The sequence below is a fragment of the Papilio polytes genome, unplaced genomic scaffold (genome assembly GCF_000836215.1).
Source record: "Papilio polytes unplaced genomic scaffold, Ppol_1.0 DF824157.1, whole genome shotgun sequence".
Lineage (NCBI taxonomy): Eukaryota > Metazoa > Arthropoda > Insecta > Lepidoptera > Papilionidae > Papilio > Papilio polytes.
In genome coordinates this window covers 221,184-245,455 of record NW_013525047.1, presented here as the reverse complement: position 1 = coordinate 245,455, position 24,272 = coordinate 221,184, and the positions used below count along the sequence as shown (strand labels likewise).

General features: G+C 33.2%; 2 protein-coding genes across 2 annotated transcripts in view; one reads left to right on the top strand and one right to left on the bottom strand.

Annotated features, from left to right (window-relative positions):
* Positions 1-1,133: 1,133 nt before the first annotated feature.
* On the bottom strand, positions 1,134-5,522 carry LOC106111682 (hematopoietically-expressed homeobox protein hhex-like). The gene is made up of 3 exons (XM_013293826.1): positions 5,115-5,522; positions 2,326-2,501; positions 1,134-1,963 (listed from the first exon to the last, which is right to left on the bottom strand). Exons 1-3 carry the CDS (start codon positions 5,512-5,514, stop codon positions 1,835-1,837), a joined length of 705 nt encoding a protein of 234 aa, XP_013149280.1. The 5' UTR covers positions 5,515-5,522; the 3' UTR covers positions 1,134-1,834.
* An 11,529-nt stretch (positions 5,523-17,051) lies between these two features.
* LOC106111664 (homeobox protein MSH-B-like) overlaps positions 17,052-24,272 on the top strand; it is a 38,762-nt gene continuing 31,541 nt past the window's right edge. Inside the window, exons 1-2 of the mRNA XM_013293807.1 lie at positions 17,052-17,376; positions 23,982-24,266. Coding sequence (XP_013149261.1) covers positions 24,133-24,266 — 134 coding nt within the window. The 5' untranslated portion in view covers positions 17,052-17,376; positions 23,982-24,132. The remainder of the gene's footprint in view (positions 17,377-23,981; positions 24,267-24,272) is intronic.

Sequence of the window (24,272 nt, the reverse complement as noted above, 5' to 3'; positions counted from 1 at the left end):
GTTATTAATCATATGTTTGATTTTTGAGTATTCATCATCAAATGGCCTAAAAAAGAACATCTGTAAATAAAATAACGAAAAAACATTGTATATGAGAAGATTTAGTCTTGTTCGTAACAGTTTGTCTATAGAAAATTAATTTTGAAACCTTTAAAAATAAGGTTTTCAATATAATAAATATGTGGAGTTGAGTTTATGAATTATTATTATCCGAAGCAAATTTTATTCTACTGCCATTAAATTGTACAATTTTTATTCTATGTTCATGACTTTTTTATTGAATAATTTCCAACCATTTTTATAAACATTATCAATAACTGGTAATTTAATACTCTTATTTATGTGTTTATGTAGATATTAAAATGTAATATTTAAGAGAAATCAACAAAATTTAGATCAACTTGAATTTGCTCTCTTTATTTAAAAAAAAAACATTTTTGACACAATAGTTTTCTTTTGGTAATATTATTTGGATAAGGGTTTTCAGATGTTTTATTTGCAAAACAAATATAACTAATTATTTTACGGCTTACGTCATACTTTTTGGCGACGAGAAAGCCATACAATAATTTATTATAAAATGTCTCACGAAATTTTAAATAATTTAAAAACAAATATATATTAAAACCATGTTTTTGAGTGTTTTAATAAACAATATTAATTTTCGTTTTAAAATAAACAAAATTTAGTAAGTGGCTGAATGAGTAACATTTGCCTCTTTTAGCACAAAAAAATGTCAATTTATATTTTTAATTGCCGCCATCTTTATTAGAACGTAAGAGTCAATTGTATAATTATTGGAAATAGTTACTGATGTCTCAAAAGATATCAAAAATGGCGTAGGAAATAACATAAATAAAGTACATATTTATAGGGTTAGTTGTAAATAGCCATAATTTGTCCCATATCGATTGTATTTGTTTTTGGAATTTTCACCAATGTGGTTGTTTTTTATTGAATAAATATATTTTGGATTTATCAACTTTTTTATTTGGTAATTCTTTAAAAGTAACTAGCTTTCGCCCGCGACACCGTCCGCGTGGAATTAAAAGAAACAAAAGTGAGTAGCCTATGTGTTCTTCCAGACTATCCTCTACATCTATACTAAACATCGAAATCCATTCAGACGTAAAGGCTACAAACATACATACATCTAAAGTTTCACATTTATAATATTAAATAAGATAGATATGAAATTAAAGGTGACGTTAGATTTTTTAATTTGTAAACGTTACTTTTATTGGTTACAATACACAAGAAAGGATGACTAAAAAAATTTTAAGGTTATCAACAATTAATATAGATAACAAATTTGTTTTTAGATCTAATCTCTAGGATATTAATAAATTATCGGCCTTTAATGTTTCTTTACTTGTGTTTTACAATTAGGTACATCCCCAAAAATCTAAACTCGATATCGCGGATTCCTTTGATAAAGTAACAGATATACTGTGACGTCATTCACATAATCAATCATAGCTTGAAATGCAATTAATCTGAGATAATGGCAACCCTTATCATTGAACGTACATTTAAAATCCAATAAATACATAATTAAAAGATTATTTCCAAATAATTTTCGCATGTCGTAGATAAAAATGTGGCAGAAGTTCGAACTATTATATCGTTGACTAGATAAGGTTTAAATTTTCATCTGAATATTTTTCAGAACAATCTAGTGAAATAAAGGCATATGTTCATATAGAATTATTCCTACTTAAAATAAAATAAAAATGTATGTTCAATGTTAAAAATTTCTTTTATATCTCTTGTCCGTCCTTTCCTCATATTTGCAATGTCATGGCAAGTGTCAGAATGTCAGCGCCATCTAGTGTCAGTCTTCATCTGCGATAGTGACGTCATCGTCGGAGGCGTCTTCTGCTGAGGGCGGGCTGCCACTGTCCGCGGCATCCGGCGCGCAACGACGCCACTTAGCGCGCCGGTTTTGAAACCATGTTTTCACCTGGGTATTAATTTAAAATAAAGTGAATAAGCAATTATTAAGTAACATGAATGTATAGAGGAGCCTACCAACTGCCTCCTAACGCATACTGCTACATTTAAACGCCAAATATTGCTATCAAAAACTGGTAATCGAAATGTTGACTTAACGAATACGTACATTTGCAAGTAGCGCCCATAGATGTTTGATAAAGTTTGTAGTACAAGTACAAACAGCTGAACGGATTTCTAAGAAATTTGGCATAGACTTAGAGAATGTTTGGAAGAACACATAGGCTACTGTTGTTTTATTAATTCCACGCAGACGGAGTCGCGGGCGAAATCTATTATAAAAAAATATTACAAAACTGATAAAAATCTAACCTGTCTATCGCTAAGTCTAAGTGACGCCGCGAGGGCCCGTCTTTCGTCTGGACTGAGGTACTTGCTGGCTCCAAACCTACGCTCGAGGGCGCTTGTCTGCGCGGCGCTGAACCTCACCTGCCCACCCTTGCGCCGTCCGCCCACACCCCACCACGGGCTGCAGCAACCGGGCGCCACTAAGACAAGGGACATGGTTAAGTCTGGTAACCGATGCATTGATAGTCATATGGTTTTAAGCCGTTGTTTCGAATAATGTGAAAAGAATATCTTAGTGATTCTATGAAGAAAGTCTAACTTAGGCATTCGAAATGGTTACAAGAAATATTAGTATTTCAAAAAAAAAGAGGTAGACCTAGAAAGATATGGATGGATTGCGTGAAAGGTGACATGATCAAGAAGGGAGTGATGACTGAGATGACGGTTGATAGAGTGCTTTGGAGGACGAAAACTTCTCGCGCCACTACGGGAGTAGAATAAAGAAGGAAGATGATGACCAACAAAAATATACGAGCAATAATAGTTTATTGAATTAAGTTTGAGAGTAAACTCTTGCTTAACTAGTTATGTAGAGTGAAATATCGATAGATGTTTTAGCTCAGTTTAATAATGACATACTTCATTATTAATGAATAATAATACTTCAAATTAGTAGGAGTAAAATATGTTTTACTGTAACCGTAACCCTTAGCAACGGGACCTTAATTTTTTCCTTGCAGGAGATATGTATCTTAGAAATCCGTGATTTAACTAGTATCACCATTAAATCGTAAATATTATCAGTACCGAGCATTGGTCTGGCCTAATTGTGAGTTGTTCACAACATTATACGTTATCTAGTAATCAATTGATAACATTACGAGCACTTGTATCACCTGAAATTACTTTATTTTCTTATCAATGAATCTACGATTGCTTGTTCATGTTATGGCATACAATAACCATTAAATTAATATTTTATTCTATCTGTATTTGTTAGTCATTCGTACTCAAATATAAAGGACTATGTTCCCGTGCGGCTTCATCCGCAGGAAATTATAAAAACATTATTTTATTGTTTACATTTGTCAAATTCTCAATTGCAAATACCAAAATGACCGTTACCATAATAACCCTGCTTCCTTAACATTAGCAGATTGTAGTTTATAATAATAATATGGTCCCTTCCCCGCATGAAGGTTTTTTCCAATTCATTTACCCCTAAGCTTAATAGCGTAATATAAAGCCTAAAGCGTAGTAAATGTAGAACTTTTGTTAAAGAAGGAATTATTCAAAAATATGCTGTGATTGCTGACATCCTGCGCCACAAAGTAATGTGTGTTTAGGCTTTATTATATTAGTATAGATAGATAACGGATCATCAAAGCTGTTACCATAAGCTTTCATCATCCAAAGTTTTGGCACAAAAACGAATAGGAAACGAATTGATTATTACTTATTTCTATTTAAATATCTCTAATAGTAAAAATTGGGATATATTTTTTGTTTTTTATTATATGTATAAACAAAACAAAATCTAACGTTCGTAAGATCCGGGTTTCTTACTCCTCTTGGATTAGTTTAGCTTCCGATATTTCGGCACAATTGCATGCGCCATGTTCACCAGCTTCACGGGCTTTAGAAACCCGTATCTTACGAACATTATATTTGTAAAAACCAAAACATTTTAACAAAATGTGTCCTGAAAACATCTATTCACTTGGTATATTTTTGTTTCTCTACATTACATTGAATAACTACTAAAACATATAATTAACGCAGACGAAGTCGAGATATACAGCTAGTCAGTTATAATCCAACGCTGTCATGATATATTTGATTTAGTTGCCGTCTAACTTAACGCCACTTATTACGATAGCGATGATTAAGTGATAACACACTTAGCTTATAAGTTTACTTAGATATGATTAAGGAAGCTAATCACGTACTGCACTTATCTAAAGCTTTTAAATGTCATTGTTTACTTGTGTGTTTGATTTTATAACGTTTAAGTTACATGTGGTTTTTGTAATACACTTGATTAAGGCACGGTATGCGAATACTAAGATTAATACATTCTTACATAATATATACTAATATTATAAAGAGGAAAGAAATGTTTGTTTGTATTGTCAACTCAAAAACTACTGAGCCGATTTCAAAAACTCTCCCACCATTACTAAGCTACGTTATTAGTGACATAGGCTGGTTTTATTGTCTTGATATTACGCAGACGAAGTCGCAAGCAACAGTTAGTATAAATAATGCGCTCGTCTGAAATCAAAATTTAAAAACTCGTTTCACGGATGTATACGTTTTGTAAACAACTAAATTACATATCAGTTTTATTTCACTGATATTGTATACAAATAACGTTCAATATTAGTTACACTTTGCTAATCTCCTTATCTATTTTTTAAGTAAATAGCGAAAAGTAATTTCTGTTATTTTTATTCGATAGCACTATCTCGTAAGCGAGTAATGGATTAGTATACGATTTATTTGAAATTATTCCAGTTGATAATTCCGGTATAGTTTTGTTATTGTCACTTAAAAAATTATAAATAAATTCAATTATTGTTCAATAACATTTGTTAAAATGATATTCTCAGAGTTCCCGTGCCTCAAGAAGTTAATGAAGGCGGATTAGTGACAGATGGAAATAACATTTACACATTTCCGTAAACAAGTGAATAATCTTATCTGCATCCAGTGTCACCAATAAAAAGCATAACATGAGCTAATAATTTAAATTATGACAGACAATGATAAGGATTCACTGCCGACTGAAACTGACTGAAAAAAGCAAGTACCTCTATCGAAGCCGTAAGTGTGTCGTATGCTGTAGGGGTGTGTCATCAATCTGCTAGCGAGCTGGCTTCTAAAAAGTTGCTCCGTCATCGCCGGCTCGCTGTAGTAGCTAGGCGAAGGTCGCGTTTCCACTGAGTAGCCTTTCACTCGATACGGCCAATGGAGTCCTGCCTTCACCGGCATCGGATACAATGGATACGTGCTCCTTCTCACTTCTACATTTAAGCTCACTTTTGACAATTCTATATCTGGTTCAGCTAGTCTAGTCACTTCTATAGGTTCTGATTTACTCTTACAAGTTAATGGCTCTTTAGGTTCATTGCTCAAGTTTCTGTGAGTCTTCTTAGAGTCCTTGAGGATGTCCTCGATAAGGAATGACTTTCTATGTTTGCAGGCGCACATGGTGACGGTCCGGCCGGTACTGCCGAAATCATTATCAATGTTATCGTCACAAGCGTAATTGATATGTACAACACGCCTAATCGTCCGCCGATAGCGAAGCACTTTGTTGCATGCTTTTTAAGGGTATGACAGGGACGGGATTAGCGGTGGTTGGATAGACAGCCGATAGCGTCGGCAATCTCAACCAGCAGGATAATGTCATTAGTTTACCAATGGGCACTCCATATGCATATTATAGTTTTTATTACATGCAGTAAAACACTTATTAGAATACGCTAAGGAAGGGATAATAATTATGATGAAGTACTAAGTAAGAATATGGAAAAATACAGACATAATCTGCATTGACTATTAGTCCTGTTGTCTTTATTGGGTAAGAATTAAATAGTAAAATGTAGGATGTATTGTTACCGTGCAAAAACATCGTCTAAGTAAAGCATCATCCGCCTCAAGTTTGTCATAGATTACTGAAAGAGAGAGCTCACAAAAGTCGAGAGCTATGTGAAAATTAAAATAACCTCAATTTTATTAAAATATGAAATCATTATTAACGAAAAAACTGAATTACAGGTATTAAGAGCGCATGCACCTGACAACTATCGCACAACTGTTATGTCTCGCTTTGATTTCTATAAGCTTATAGTTTTTCAGTAGTGCAACTAAACAGTTGAATTAGCTGCGACAGTCGACAGTCGACAGTTCTTTAGTCAAAGACGTGCGCCCGCTCTAAATGTTATTAGGTTCAGATTAATCGATTGCTGTTTTGTCTAAAAGATTTTAGTTACTCTGTGGTCTGAACAGATCTATGTCTACGCGGATTCCTCTTCAAAAACAAAAGGGGTAAATTCGCGAGCACCTTCCCTCTACGCTGTGGTTACCATATCTTTGTGCAAAATTAAGATAGAATAAATACTTGAATAAAAATGTTCTACATAATTATAATTAGATGTATTTTTGTCGCGTATTTTTTTCTACTAATAATGTTTTGTTATGTCTGTAACTGTTATGTGTAGGTTGTATGAGTCCTTTGGTAATTGTTGTACTTACAATAATAACAGAAACTGTCCACGTATTTGGTAATTGTTGGTCACCATAGGCGAGCCCTCTTTGCCTCGTAATTAATGGGTGGAGTTTTTCTACCTTTTGTTACGGAAGGGCGGCTAATTGTCTCAAATTAATTGGACCCGCCGTATTTTTAAACCCTTTATTCCCTTTGTCTCGGCGATTGAGGAGAACGCGGGTCTGCGCACGCTCAAATGGCTTTTATTCCTTTGAAATTAAGAGGTGTTATACCGTACACTATTTTACAATGGATATTGGGTCTATGTTTGTTGTACGATTTGCGTTTAAAAGAGTTCCCGAATTGTTGAGTCGCATCCGATTTGTGAATTCGGTGTTAATTGGTAATTTATACTTAGCGTTTTTGTAAAGAGCTGATTGTTCCAATTTATGATATCGTTATAGTCACTGATTTTAATGTTTGTTAAAGACTAATTTTATGACACTTTCATGTACATACCTTACTTAATATTAAAATGCGAAAGTTTAGATGGATGGATGGATGTTTGTTAGAGTTTATAGCCTAAACGATTGAACGGATCTTGGTGAAATTTGGCATAGACGTAGAGGATACTCTGGGGAACACATAGGCTACTCACTTTTGTTTTTTTTTTAATTCCACGCAGACGGAGTCACGCGCGAAAGCTAGTTCTCCATAATTTATATTCTATTTTTTTAATCACTATGATGTAATATATGTATTATTCATATTTAATTCCATTTTAATACTATTCGAGTGTAATCACAAGGTTGTATTGACCATGACAGATCTTGAGCTAGTTTCAGCGCCGGGCGCGCCGCGCACACTCCAGCCTGGCTATTTGCATATAATAAATTATCATCAAACCGGAACGTCAAGCCTTAGATAATGTACGCTACAGAATCAATTAATCTATCCATTTATTACTCTAACATAACAGCGTGTAATCGCTCCATAACTTCCTCGTAAACAACGGTTATTGTAACCTGTTCGATATCCATTAATCATTACGTAGACGTCGCTTACAAATTGTCGCATATAAACGCGGCTTTGTACTCTGAAATGCAAACAGTATCGTTGTGTGGGAGCGGGATTTCGGAGTCATGAATCAGTGGCGAGCTGAATCGATATAGATAATGGGCGATTACTTAGAGTGAGCTGACAGCCCTGTGTAGGGATGCTCCTTCAATAGTTTTAGATATCGATAAGTAACATATCAACATTATTTACTAATATTATAAATGCGAAAGTTTAGATGGATAAATGTTACAGTTTATAGCCTAAACTGCTGAAAATGATGAAATTTGGCACAGATGTAGAGGATAGAAGGGAAGAATTCATAGGCTACTTACTTTTTTAATTCGTCGCGGGTTGAGTCGCAGGCGGAAGCTAGTATTTTGATAAACGATACGATAAAATTACAACTTTTGTCGTACAAATAATGCTTACTTCTTAAGATCTTATCCTAGGGGTATTAATCTTTAAAAATGTAATCAAACATTTTGTAAGGAATTTTTCTCACCGTAAACGGCATGATACTTGATAGACCGGGCAATTAAATTAATTGCTTACCTTACTTAGATGAGGAAAAACGATTTGTTCTCAATTCCTTTATGTTATTAAACCATTATAAATACTTTAAGATATGTAATGTATCTTCCTACTGTTAAGAATAAAATTAGTACCGCGCTATAGAATTGGAACACTAGATTATTGGCATGAACATCACATCTCTAACTGACAGCTGTCAGTACATTAGAGGGATGGATACTTGATCGACGATCCTGAGTCCCGACGAGAAATGTTGCTCTGAGTTCAAAAACGATAGTATTGATTAAATAAATTGTTTAAAACTACATACACATACAGATATAAACTGAGTATTAATTATTGGCCCAAATAATTGGCTTTAATATTAACAATAGTAAAAGAACAATAGACAAGACAGTGCACGTGTAATAAGAGTTACCCATAATAATAGAAACCATAACACTTAACTAATATGCCATTAAATAAAACATTAGTTGTCCGTTTGTCTGTGTGGTCTGTTTCATAAATCGTTACGTGAAAATTTTAATAAGCGGGCACAATTAAAACAGCCAATAAAAATAACGTACTCTTAAATTTAGACTTTTAACTATAAAGTTAACGAATCTATTAACATTTTTAGTTTTACAAGACCTTCTATATTTTTGACAGTACATTTGTATAAACATCTGAATCTCTCTCTCAATTCTGACCGCTTTGTATTGATAAAAACAAAATAAAGTTCTCCAGACTGTCCTGTATATTTTTTTTAAATCATTTATTGGTGTAACAATTGATTATACAAATTATTCAGATGTAGGGACTTTCTTTTAAGTGACCAATGGGTACTTGTGGTCAGAAGTCATCTATGCCACAACTCTAACATACATCCATCCATTCAAACTTTCAGATTTATAATATTAGTAAGATTAGTATGATAAAAACATGGTAAATTAATTTATTTTATAATTATAATCGTGTTATCACAGAAATATTAATCTAGAGTTATCGATATCAAAATGTGATCGTACATTTCGTGTACATCACTAGAGATGTGATATCTTGCTAAGCGGTGTATTGATTTTAGGTCTATTTTTATTTGACAGCGGCCCACCTGGACTACAAGCGGACTGTAACATTGTTTTACTATTTGCATTTCAATTAATTATATTGTTTATCGTAATATTTAAATTAGTTATCTAAAGTATGTAATTTGTTTTAATTATTTCGATATAAGATTACGCGCGCAACTAATCCGCGTGGAATAAAAAACCAAGAGTAATCTCCATCCATCCATCTTAACTTTTACATTTATAATATTAGTATGATTAACTACATTATTATTGTAACTGTCCATTTAACTATCTTACGAATTACTTTAATTTCTTTTTCAAACAAATGTTTGGATGTATGGATTGATAAAAATAGGTACAGACAAAACAGTCTTGAGAGACAGGATCTAAAACACATAGGCGAACTATAATCCCAGGAAATGTATGCACTAGGCTACATTCACATATATCTTGGTTTAAGTTTATTTTAGAGTAACTGTACTTTCAATATTTTTTCAAACACAGACGAGGTCGCGGTCAAAAGATTGTCAAACGATAATTACCTTCGAATCAATACTCATTCTTGTCTATGCCCATATAAAATTATTATAAGAGACCTGTCAAAAACAAAAAAAATGTTCCGACGATGCAGTACAAAAAACTTAAGGTAACCTTTTTTTTTACTAGTCTATTAAGAGTGAGTAATTAAAGAGACCATTCTGTTAATCGCTTCGGGTGGGACGAGAAAAAAATGTTGAAAAAACTGTACAAACATCTTCATCACGTGTGAGCATTTTTTGTGCTGACTTAGGGCTATTAAACTATTATAAGCTCGGATTTGTAGTTATTTTTGTCGTACAACTTAAATAATAATTATATAAATGCATTCCAGTGGGGTATACAGAACCTTTGTCGCGTTATTCTGTTATATAAAAAAAAGTTTTTGTTCTGACATTTTGCTTTTTTTAAGCTATAAATTAAAAAACTAAAACCACGATCAACCTCGCTTACACAAGCGACAAGTACATCAGCTGGGTTCATTGGCTGCCTTCGGCTTCTTGACTGCTTCCTAAACTTCTGGGCAGCAGATATTCCGATCCCAGGCGGCACACTCCTTCGACTATGCTGCCTCATGTAGGAGCAACACTTCCACATCTAAAAGGAGGAAAAACAGTAGTCACAAGGAATAATAATAATGGAAAACTGAAACCTCTGCGAAAAATAATGGATCAACGTTTTTTCAGAACACGTGGGTGTGGCTGTCAAAAGTGACAGATGACGTTTTTATTTTTTATTCTTAGTCTTTTGACAGACACATTAAACTTTCGGATTTTTAACTTTGTTATCAAGCGAGCGACTACCAAAATTCCCTGAAAAAGCGAAGTAACTTTCTATAGACATGTAAGACTTTGTAGCCTGTGGGTGAACAGATATCGATGGAACACATAGATTTACTTATTTTAATTCACGTGGATAGAGTTACGGGGGAAATGTACTTCATAATTTAAATTCACTATAACAAAAACAAATGAAGTAACAAGCCAATTACCTGATTAGTGCCAAATTAGTGACGATATTTGTTTTATAGATAAAAGTTGTAAAAGTTTTCAATTAAATGAGATTGTACTAAATGTTAAATGATGTTGAAATAAATTGCAACGTTAATTATCAACAACATGTGTATTTAATATCGATATATTGATAAGGAATATTGAAAATTGACAACTTCCTAGTATCACAAACACAGCTATTTAAGTGCTAAGTTTGCAAAATATTATTCTATTAATCATATTGAACACAAACCACTGATCTGTATAAATAGATAGGCAATCGTTTGGCAATGACAACTTTCAATTTTAAGACTAAAGCCTGTCATTAATAGTTTGAAAACTCTTCATGGCGATTAAACGCAATCATCATTGTCAAAATGTTGTAAATCAAGACACAAAATATTTACCTATCCATTTATAGAGATCAGTGACGCAACGTGATTTTTTTTATTGATAATTTTGTCTTTGTCGTTTATTAAAATGTTTGTTATTAGTAATACGTAGAGATATCAGACAAAACCTTTTTAAGTGGATAGGCTTATTTGTAAAAAAAAAAACAAAAACAACGTAAACGATGAACGCAGGTAGCAGACCGATGTTATTAAGTTAATAAAAATTAGTCGGAATCTAAAAAGCATTAGGGGTCAATCGGAATCGTAAGAAAACGCTTGAAAAATATTATCTGTTGCTCGCGACTTCGTCCGCGTGAAAATAAAAACTACAGCCTATGTTACTCACTAATAACGTAGCTTTTTAATGGTGAAAGAGTTTTTGAAATCAGCCATATAGTTTTTTATTTATTTCAATACACACAAAAATACTAATCTTTCCTCTTTATAACTAGTATAGATATAACTACACAAAAGCCTGCATTAAAATATGTAAATGGGTGTTACTTTTTTAGTTTTTCAAGGTGTCAATAATTTTATTTATTATAAAACCCACTACATACAGTTAGTTCTGACTATGCGTGTAAAGACAAAACTCTTGATCTGTACAGTTGTACTATTACATGCACAGTTTTAATTTGAAATCTTCAGTTAAAACTGAGCGGTTGTAACTGGCTTATTTTAACTGCGTTTAAAAAATAAAAACTACAGAACCCATAACGCTTCAATCATTTAAGAGTCCTGTTCACCTTTTATGCATTAAATAAAGTATTAGGGGCGTGAGATCAGTCGGCGCCGATAGCTCTGAGTTAGGAGCGTTTATGTTTATAGCTTGATGGATGGCATCATTTACCTCCGTTGATCGGAGACTATTACGACTGGTTACCTCGCCTGCGCCCCCTCCTGCGCCTGCGCCCGCGCCGCTCTCAATGCTGATTGAGTGATTAACACACGTTTGTTTGAATATGCATTAGACATTAGATTATATTAAGATTTTATATGATTCGGTTACGGTTGATGTTTTTGTAGATTAGATTATACTTTTTTTTAAAATTCTGGTCAAAGATTATAGTTGAGATTACCAGTTGTAAAAAATATCAGAGTATACTATTGCTCTGTTTAAACTTTCAAGAGAAGAGTGTATAAAAATTGACTAAAATCAATATAAATGATGAAAATGTGACAAAATTTTTGGATGTCGCTTTGTACCGCATTCTAATCGTCCCCTTAGTGAAGATTCATTATGAAAAAACTACACTAAGGGACTATAAAAAGACTGGGCAGTAAGTCTTCTCTTAATGACTTTTTATAACAATTTATTGTGAGCTGAGATCTAATGCTAAAATCATTGCTTTTGAATCGAATTTAATTGACTATAAAATAAGCCATAAACCATCTTCCATATTGATTCCATTGACATTTGATTGCGGCCATTATTTAAATGACGGCGGATTGATTAGCGTGAAGTTTCTCCGCGCTTGAATATTCATAACGTATCAAAATATTTTGACCGGTTTTACAACAGTATGGTTTCTCTTTTCTTCTATAATAATAGGATCTAAACTAAACTGTGCACAACTATTTAGTAGCTTTGATTCTTATAATATAACGATAATTGATGATTATAATATAACGTGGCAATGAAGCCAAAAAGCAATTAACTATAAGCCTCTTTTCCTTATTATAAGCACTTGATTCTCCAATGTTATTTCAATTCTACAATCTTTTGTGGAACATATAAAACCACTTATGAACCTCTTTGATTAAGCACATCCCCAAAGCTAACAATTAAAGCAGTTATAAAACAAGTTAATATCAAACGCAAGTGTTCAGTGCACTAACAGTTTTACGGCCCATTGGCGTTGCAAGCCGCAGTACGAGCCTAGTTTTATTGCCGCGTCAACTCGAACCTGGAATAAAAATAAGCTATTAACGATTTTATGAATCCCTCCCTCCCCTCATTCCCCCAACCCCCGGGACCTTTCGTTTACAATAAGGCAGTTACTAATAAAACTGGTTAAATACCTTTCTAATTTATGCATATTATTATGATGGTAGACAAAACCACGCACATAGATAATTCATCATCATCATCCACTTGCCCTTATCCCTTATGGAGGGTCGGCACAGTATGTGCTGCTCTTCCATACATCTCTATCAGCCGTCATATCTGAATCCACTCCTTTCTTAAGCATATCCTCTTTCACACAATCCATCCATACTTTCTTCGGTCTTCCTCTTCCTTTGTAGTCATCCATATTCATTCTTAACATAGATAATAATAGAATCAAAAGTAAAAGCAATTATTTTAAAATCTATATAATCCATTTTAATTGTGATAAGAAACTTGATTAGAATTTAAAAATTCACGTCTAATACTACACTAATGTACTATTGCAGTGTTCTCTATTTCTGTTTATAATATTTTTTATGTATAAATGTGGAAAGTACATAGAATATAGACGGTTAGTAAACAGATTAAAGCACTGACATTTCTTGTTTGTAGAAATAATATTATAATTAGTAAAGAAAATATATGACAGACTTAAACATAATGATGGTAGGCAGGACTTCTAGGAACTATCTGGAGCTACTAAAGGGCACAATAAAACTGACAATAAATGTTCAGTTAATAGCGCCGTGTCGCCCGCATATCATTACACGGAGTATTGAGGAGCATATCAAAATTGTATTCAAATTTCAACGACAATAACACTGGCCTCACGGTTGCTACAAATTCGATATTGTATATTACCTACTAGCTGTGTCCAACGGCTTCATCCGCACGAAATTGTAAAAACTTTGTCTGTTTACAATTGTCAAATGTGAACATTACCGTTACCATAATAACCTTGCTTCCTTGATGTTGGCAGCTTGTAGTTTATGGTCCCTTTCCCACATGTAGGTTTTACTAGTTTATTTACCCTATAAGTTTAATAGCGTGAAAATAAGCCTAAAGCGTGTAAGTGTAGGGCTTTTTTTGAATGAAAGTATAATTTAAAAATATGCTGTGATTGCTGACATTCTACGCCACATAGTAGTGTGTTTACGCTTTGTTATATTAAGTATAGAAATATAGATGTTACCATAGACAAAGGGACTTGAGTATTACTAGGCACTTACTGATGTTTTAAAATATTTCACTGCTAAATATTTGCTTGCTATATTGTTGACAAAACGTGAATCATAAAGACTGTTTATTTCCTTTATTATTCTCAGATATAAATCATACAAACAGTCATACAATGTATGCTACGTGTAGACATTTCGTAGGTAATTTGTAAAGGAAATAGGAAGCGCGTAGCACAGCTACGTCGTAGATGTTATTGTTGCAACCGATTCGGAGTTATTTTCATCGTAACTTGAAAACATGCAAATTATACGATAATTATCTATTTTACACAGGAGTCTTTGAAATACACTTTTTAGCTTAGGCTTAGAGGAAATTTGTTAATATAAAAAATTGTTAAAAAACTTGTTAATATAAAAAATAATTCAAATATATGAACTTGATCTAATACATTAGTATGTGTATTTAGTACATTTTTTCACTAATTAAAGTTGAACGAAAACATTCACATCATTTTGTTCAAACAGAAGGTTAATTGCGACGCATCGCGTTGCGCCGAGACCGAGACCGAGTCTACGCACACACAATGACATCCCCATCGTTACGCACACAATTACCTTTATTATTCATCTCCTAAGTTATGGTGCGACCTTTTAATTACTTTACTTTAAAGGATGTTTTCTAGCTTTGGTATTGCCAATTAAATTGTGTGCACATATAGGAATATTAAAGAATAAACTGTTTGAAATATTATTTTGAAAAGTAAATTCTTGTACATATTTGTACTTGCTATCTGTTATTAATAATTACTTTTAAAAGTAATTGTAAAATTAAATCATTCTGTACAACATAATAGCAAAAAAATACAATTATAAACACAAGATAAACATTATCTAAATCGTTTATCGCAAGATTTAATTTAGTAAATGGCTTTTGAATTAATGTGCTATATGTGTTAATCCCTTAAATTGATGTTATCATTATTTATTATCTAATAACAATTTTTATCGCAATACATATTAGTATATACGTTTATTACAACAATAATCATGCATTAAAATCGTGTAGTTCTATACGTAATTGTCTCTGATAGTACAAATTGAGTGATGTCGTGTCATAAAATGTTTGTTATGTAAGTGAATACTTTATTATTTATAGATTTTTCAGAATTAGACAGATTTTTTAACGGTTTCTACGGTTTTATTGAAACAAGAAATGTGTTGTACTTCATGACCTTGACAATTTTAAGACCGTATTATATTTATCCGATGCCAGATTTAATGCACAAAAAGTTTAATATAAAAAGCACATAACTGGAAGCTTTTAGCTCTAAACTTCAATCGAATAATATATTTTTGTATATGAGAAACGCACAAGTAAGATTATTAAGATTTTATTACTTTACTCCATATAAATACACTTAAAAATAAGATGTTGAAAAGTGTGTAGCCTAATCTTTGTCTAAGGTTAAATTAATGTGCCTTATAAATTATATTTAAGTACTTTAATATTCAGATAATTCACTAGAAGTCTATGAATTAATAAGTAAATTAAATCAATTAAAGCCAATGAAAGCGCTGCACCATTCCACCCCGTGTGTGCAGTAGGCGCGGGCGCGTGCAACAGGCGAGGCGCGCGTGTGTGCGTCACTGAGCGCTGACGTGATTTCCTGCGCTGAGTTATTGCCACTGCCACTGTGCCGGCGCTAAATGCTTCGAACGATGGAACTTTGTCATGGCGTCTTTCTTTTCGGTTTTAATATTTTTTATAGAATTTTCATCACAGTTGTATATCGTTGACATACAATTATCTTCTCTAATTTATAAAGTGTATATTCAGATCTTACTAATATTATAAACGCGAAAGGTTTGATAGATGGATGGATGTTTGTAGCCTAAAAGGCTGGACGGATCTCGATGAAATTTGGCATAGATGTAGAGAACTGGAAGAACACATAGGCTACTTAGTTTTTTTAATTCCATGCGGACGGAGTCACGGGCGGAAGCTAGTTTAAATTAAAGTATGATCCTATTGCACAAAGTATAAAAGTATACTTTTTAAAATTATCAAGTAATTAAGTATTAACATGAGAAATGAATTACAAACAGATTTGTGAAATTTAGTCAATTTGTAATTATAACGAACTATCTTCAGTCTCATTGTTACGATCGATACTGTTAATAATTTTCTATTTTTTGTGAAAATGTAAAGATACATTTTATTACAATTGCATTCCTTTATTTGATTATGATTTTTATTGTTTCTTCTTAATTTCATCAAAAACATATACATCATGATCAACTGTTATTTCAGATAAGTTTAATTTGTTTTTTATCTGTGCCACCATAGTGTTTATTTATATCATATATTTTATTATCGTAAGCCATTTTTGAATGATAATTGAATGAATTTTAATCGTCATAATCTATGATATATTAAATGATTGGCGCGGGATTATATTTTTCTGCATTACCGATAAATTAGTTATTTGTAAGTATTGCTGATATTTCAGACTTTATTGTTATATAAATAGTATTAATTATGTAATAGTTCCATAGTTTGATTGTCGTAAACAAAAAAAAAACAGTACCAATTAACTCACATAAAACACATATATACTAAGATTTTAAAATTATATCATTTAAAAAAATATGATTCTTATGTATTTAACATCCGCAAGTATGTCTATTTAAGTAAAATCCAAGCTTTAGTTTAATTATTATATGCAACGTTAATTATATAAAAAGAATATGTTCAAGTTTGATGAATCATCCTCCATTTGATAAACGGAATTAATAAAATGATCAAGCCGACGTGCAAAGGTCAGTACGCTAGCTCTGCGAGGGGGTGGAGAAGGCAACAACTCATAAAATTAAGCGATTTGGATGTGAGTTAGTCTAACAGCGAGGATCGCCGCGGCAACACGCACAGCGCACACACACAGCGCACAGCGACAGCCGCAGCCGCACACACACAGCGCCGGCAGTACGGCCCGCGTTCCGTCGCACGACAATCGCTCCTACAAGCGTCTCTCGCCCGCCGCCATTGTTCCCGCCACAATGCGTTGACACTCGAGCTCGGAAGTGGCCCATTCACGAATCGTTCCGAAACACTGATTGTTTTCGTTCTATTTAATCTTTATTGGAGTTATTTAATCTGTGCGTTGGAGTGTTTTTTTTTTTAATTTGTTCGTGAACGTGCAAGTGATTTATGTCACGGATATTGGACTTGTTCGGTGAGTATTGCGTTTTTTGATTGAGTTATATTTAAAGATTGATGAAAGATTAGTTGACGGTGCGCGATTATCTAAATTTTTTGTGATAAATTTATTCGTTTAAAGTTTTTTTAATAATATTTTCACATCATGTTTACAAACAGAACTTAAGTAAACTTTTGTTTTTTAAAAAATTAGAATAATTTTTAAAAAGTTACTATATATTTTTTTCGAAACGTCTGTGATTACGTGAGGAATGTGCGTGTCTTTGCGTTATCGCCGTGTTACATACGTCGTTTAATTATTTTATTATGTTGTGTACACTCGCATCGTCAGCCTTTTGTAACAAGCCCTAGCTTGACTAATGCGTGTCTGTAATTACCATTCTAAAGATATTATTCATACTGTTGCATCATTAAATAATCTTTACTAATATTATAAAGAGTAAAGATTTAGATTTTGGATTTTTATTTTTATTTGATTCACACAAAAACTACTGGGCCGATTTTAAAAATTCTTTTACCGTTAGAAAGGTAATTCTGTGAGTGACATTTTAATTCCACGCAGGTGAAGTCGCGAGCAATAGCTAGTGTATTATAAATATAATTTAGTAGACATTTGATTTGAAATATAATCAAAATGAATAAAGATTTTTCTGTATCTTAAATAGACAAAGGAATCATTTTCTCATTTGTACCGCTTACACCTTTGTTCGTGAGAAATTAAAAACAAAACTGAGTTAGTCTTTGCCCTATTCCAGACTATAAATTAATTTTATTCCAAATGTCATTTAGATCAACGATACAGGAGTTATATAGTAGGAAATATCTATCATAAGTTTTCGCATTACAAATCTGTTGTAAAATGCGATATTACCTATGAGGATAACAAAAATAAGAGGAAAAATGTAGCATTTAATTAGCTTAATTGCACAGGTGAAGAGCTAGATTTCGTAATAATACAAAAAGGATGACCTAATTAAGATCTCGAGAATTTGTCTTGTATTCACTGTAATAAAGTTAATTGCTCTTTTACACTATTCAATTATAACTACACCGACGGAACATTTAAAATTATCAGCGTTTATAAGCTAACCAGAATTCCTTTTAACTGTAAGACATTAAAAAAGTTATTGTTATTATTAAAGCCAGCATAAGCCTAGAAAAGTTAAAGTTTAGTGAGTAACGCCTGCATCCAGAAAAACACTGTTTATTAATAGTTCCTTAACATTAGTAATAAAATAATATAGCCTATGTTACTCACTGATAAACTACCTTTCTGATAGTAAAAGAATTTTTAAAATCGGCCCGGTAGTTTTTGAGTTATTGCAATACATACAAAAACAGAAAAATACAAATCTTTCCTCTTTATAATATTAGTATAGAAGTAAAGATGAGCGAGATGACAATACTTGTTGTTATTTCACTAATGGTAACGTTGAAAACATTTTTTGTAATATTAGACACGGCAGCAGAGTGAGTAGAAATTTGAACAGAGGTCAATTCAGGGATCATTGAATACAGCGTTATAAAAACTATAGCTTATAAAGCGTTACTAAATAGATCGCTCGACTTAAACTCCTTTTTAATGGTCGCTTAAATAATCCTTAGTGAGTCGACCACTAAACATCTCTGAATGCGACAAAATATTATCAAGATTACATTAAACAATATGCAAATTTTAATCGTTTCTTATCGTGATAACAATACGAACGAAATCATCGACAATTAAATTCTGAATGAATTATCAAATGTCTTAAGTTAAATCTATGGGTTTATGTAATTTAAAATAATTCAATATTATTTCCAAGGCGTAATTTAGCAGCGGATAATTATTAAACAAAACACAATACTATAGGAAAATAACCTAATCTTAATAAAATACAAAACCCGACCGACTGAAACTATTACCAGGAAACATCGAAAAAAGAATAATAAATGACGAAAAGTTATTCGAATTTCGAACTCGGCTTCTTCACTTTTATTTTACAATTTTAACTCTTACCACTATATATGTTTTATTCCGATATAATATATCCTGACACTGGAGAAAAGATCTAACCGAAAAACACCTCACTCGTTAAATTCGGTTTAAAATTGAATTGACAAACAGTCTTCAATAACTTCAGCTTAGCGGCAATTTCTCGTTCAGACTTGCCTTCGTAGTATAGAGTAACGATGGCGGAACGAATTTCACGGACTTTTCTCATTTTTGAAGATCTTCACTTGACAAAACAGTAGCTTAGACTGAATAGATTTAACCAAGACTAACTATTTAAGTAGCCATGCTATGAATAGGATTTATGGTTTAAAATATTCCTGAAATTGAATTTACAAACCGCGCGAAAAAATCTTTGTCAGTCGAGTACTATGATATATTGCAAACTAAAGGTTATATAGATGTACATATCAAGTAGCAAATATCCCATATAATACATATAGCACGTATTTACCCAACAGTAAATACATGAGGGATCAATTAGTTATATTAGATGTAATTGCATTAAGGGATATCCGCGCAAGCCAGTCGTGCTAATTGCTGTCCGGGCTGTGACGTCAGAAACACGGACATGTCAGACCTGACTGGTTATTTGCACATTTAGATATTTAATGCTGGGTTTCTGAAGTTCCCATTTATTTTCCACCTTGCGATTTATTAGTGTTAAGTTAACTTAAACTCAAATTACGTAGTTCGGAAACGCATTTCATTTATTTATGGAAGCAAAAACACTAACGAATGGTTAAACGTAGCTGAGAAACAGGCCATAAGTTGGTTTTAAATAAATTTCATAAAAAATGACTTATCTTATGGTAAATGTCTCACTGTTGCATATAGAAATAAAATTATTGATATATAAATAATGATTTCGTTGCAGAAAGGTTAAAAAACAATTTACTAATTTTTTTTCATACGAGTATTAACTTATTATTATTCAGACATAAATCTTAAAATGTTTAAGGATGTTACAAATGTATATTTAAATGTATAATACCAAGGATTACGGTATTTCCCCGTTTATATCTAAGAAATTAATAATACGTTATTATCTGTATTAAAACACGCGTTACTTTTTTGTTAATCTGTGACAAATGTCAAACTGACAGCTAACGTTATAATCTGTATTTGCATTTACACACCTCAACGAATTATAAACAACTAACACGTACTTTCCAATGAATTTAATAACCTTAATTGCAAAACACGAGCACGACCTTTATATGTATAGACGATTATAAACATTGTTACGTATTAAATAAGGATCGTAATCAAATATCAATAGGCTTACCACATCTCTGTGACCAGTAACTGATGACGTCATTGTTTATCAAACGGATTTCGCTGTGATATTGCGGAATGCACGCCCCTGCATTACTATTCTTGGGATCGAATTTCATTCTTTAATACTAACTTTATTTTATTGTCAAATTCTCAGTTGTAAATGTCAAATGAACTAATGACAACCAACTTTGCAATTGCAATTGGATACCGATTACCGTTACCATGCCAACATCAATGCTTCCTTGATGTTGGCAGCTTGTAGTTTATGGTCTTTTTTCCACATGGAGGTTTTTCTAATTTTCTTTGCCCCCTAATTTTAATAATGTATAGCCGCAAACGTGTCGTAAGTGTAGGGTTTTTTTAAAGAATTATTCAAAAATATGCTGTAATTGCTGACATCTTAGGCAACAAAGAAGTGTGCGTTTACGCTCTATTATTATTAGTTTAAAAAACAAATATTTGAATATTCCTTCGGGTTAATTCAAAAGTTTCTTATTAAAAGAAAACTATTTGAATAAGATTTACTTAGTTATTTTAAAAACCATGAAGAATTTTAGTTTTAAAATATATGCTACAATTAAATTGCATTTGGGTAAATGTGTGAATTTCGCCGCTGCGTTGTCCAATAAAAAGTACATCGCGAGCTAAAGTGGTTTCACGAATTTCTGTTTGTCGTCGAATTATATGCTTCAAACATCCGTATGATCTTTTCTAAGTGGGCTGTATCCGGCGTGGAGTCGCTATTCCCAGCTCAATGACAGCATTAACCGTTCACAATATTAAACAAAATCAAAGAAGATTAAAAACGTAAATTAATTCAGGAAATGTAACTATTAACGCGGCCATTTGCTTTGATAGTCGTTCTGTCAGGCGGCCATGTTGGATTCGCGAGTGCCTTGTAACTTCCGACGGTCTCTATTAAAATTATAATAAAACCATTATAGTTTTGCTGTTCGATTCTTGTTAGTAAAGAAAGTGACTTCTATTCTGTAAGGTAAAGGGTTCAGTTTAGCTCAGGTTGTATGAATGGGGTGCAGTAACAAAGTTGTGAGCGGTATCAAAGGGCCCACACACGTCGACGTCGGGACTTCCGCAACTCTATTCTGTCGACGTATTATATCGATTAATAACATAATCTTTTGAAATGCCGACATGTAATTGTTTTTAATTGATCTGCAGTTATCGATCATTTTAATTTTAACTTCGATCTTATGGACATACACGATGGGGAACTTTATAAATTCATGAAATGCGTTTCCGAAGTAGTTCGTAGGTAACATGAGTTAAACTCCGATGAAATGAATGACTAAATAATGACAAAATAAGTGGGAACTTTAGAAACCAAGCATTAAACAATTAAATATTTAAAAACTTTATAATATTTCCTACAAGACTTTTCATCTAGTTAAATCATGAATATTACTGTTTTTTTTTATTATCCTAGTATAGATTAGATTGCCTTAATTATTAAGGAATACGGTTATGCAGAGACTAATTGCGATTTTTTCTAGATTGTCTCATTTTCCTCCTTATTAGAAAGTCACTTGAAATATAGAAAGTAACAGTATCACAATCATTGTCTCAATAAAGGTCTGACAAAGAGTTTTATTTAGCGATGATGTGAGTGGTCACTCCGAGCCCCGACGTCGCTCCGCTTCGGTTTGTCTCAATTCCTATCAGGGCTGTCTCTCTGGATTTTATTGCTAATATGCTTTATTAAGCAGTGAATTCCAAGAAATTGATCTTAAAGTTGTGAAGTATTTATGTGATAATACAGTTTGAGTTAGAAAGTTACCGCGCGAGTAACGACTTTTTATTTTTCTTAGTTTAGACGCAACACTACTATTGTCCTAAACTTCTCAAATTGGCCATTTTCTTTCAAACCGGCGATTGTCAACTTGCATTCTCGAGACCGGGGCACTGAATAATAAACGGTACTCGTTTCAAACCACTTTCCTGGGCTCATTAGCAACATGTAGTCGAAACCAATTAAAATAACATATCGGATTTTCTTAATAAAAAACCAAACAAAACGTGGGACAACCATAAATCGGCTCCCCAATAAAAATCAATCAGCGGTCACTGATGAAAGTATGAGTAAATGTCGAGCCCTGTTACCCGTGTATGTATTTGTGCGGTGTGTACGCGTGTGTAACTAAGCGCAGGGGGTAAATAGCGCACGATGGTTGCTCGCAGGTGCGGGGGTGATATTCGATTTACTCAGAGTTAGTAATAAAATTCGTTACAAATAAAAAAAAAACAACTTAAATTTATTAACTATAAACGACTAGTTTTTGTAAAGCAAAGCAATCAGTGGTAAAACCTATTGATAATACGAGTAAATAATTAGCAATGTAATTGGGTAGCAACATTTAGCAATTGTTTTCGTCGATGCAACTGTTCGTGACCAAACGCAATGTAAATGTAATTACGATGGTTAAATGTATCGATAAATGTTTGCACAAGCACAATGCAGGATTTGTGTCACACACATGTCATAGTTGTATAATAATATGTAAAGGTGCGTATACACTGCCGCTTGTACGATAATATATTGCTTTAGAAATAACAAATAATGTATAAGGAGATGGAGAACGTTAGTTACGAGTGTGGAAGTATTCCGGTAGAGGTAGACCTAGAAAGAGATGGATGGACTGAGATGACGTATGATAGAGTTATGTGGAGGACAAAAACAACTGTTCAGTCTCTAGTCCGTTAATTTTTGTTCTATACAATAACATAATTTATATAGAACCTGCGACTACGAATTCGAATTGCACAAAGACGATCAAATGAATAGAACAATCCGACAGACACAAACTTGTCTAACATGATCATCGTAGCAGCCTTTCATGTTTGCTGCGGCTCGTTAGTATTGAATTAGAATAGAGACATGAGATGAGAGCAGCGCTGCAATATGATGCGGAAACGATGCGAAATTGCGGAATGCACTTTAAATAACCGATACACAGATCGACTCTACCGAGACTGCGTCCGCCATGGGTTAGGGTTTATTGCGGACAGTACGGAAGTGGAAAATAAAAATATTTAGATATCTGGAACAATTTGTAATCAAACCTATGCTTATGTTAGTATTTATATGTGAGCAGATGGTTTTAAAAACTTCTTTTGTCTTTCCAAAGACTTGATTTGACGTTATATGTATTATGCTTATAATTGAAAATATGAAAGTTTAAAACAATGTTGTAACAGGTATCTTGAATGTTATAAAGTTGTTAACATTATTCCATCAATGCTGTCCGCTCCATTCTTAATAAGCATAGCCACCCATTAGTGCCGCGTTCACTCACTCAATAAGACTCAAATCGTCGGTCTGTTTGTTACAGGAAGCCGAGAACATCGGCGCGGACTTCAAAGCCGCGCCTACATCAAACGACCTCTCGCCATCGCATCGCCGAGTGCCTATTGAGCGCTAATTCAATCATAAAAACAAACATGAGCGACTATTTCCGTACGAATCGCGGCTGAGGATCACACATGAGCGCGGAAAACGAGCCGGACTCCACAGAGGACAAGCAGCACGAGACCGGGGGAGAAGCAATGCAAACTGTTGTGTCCACGTACGTCGCACCGAATCTTAACGGCAAGGGGGACACTCTGATCGACGTTAACTATCC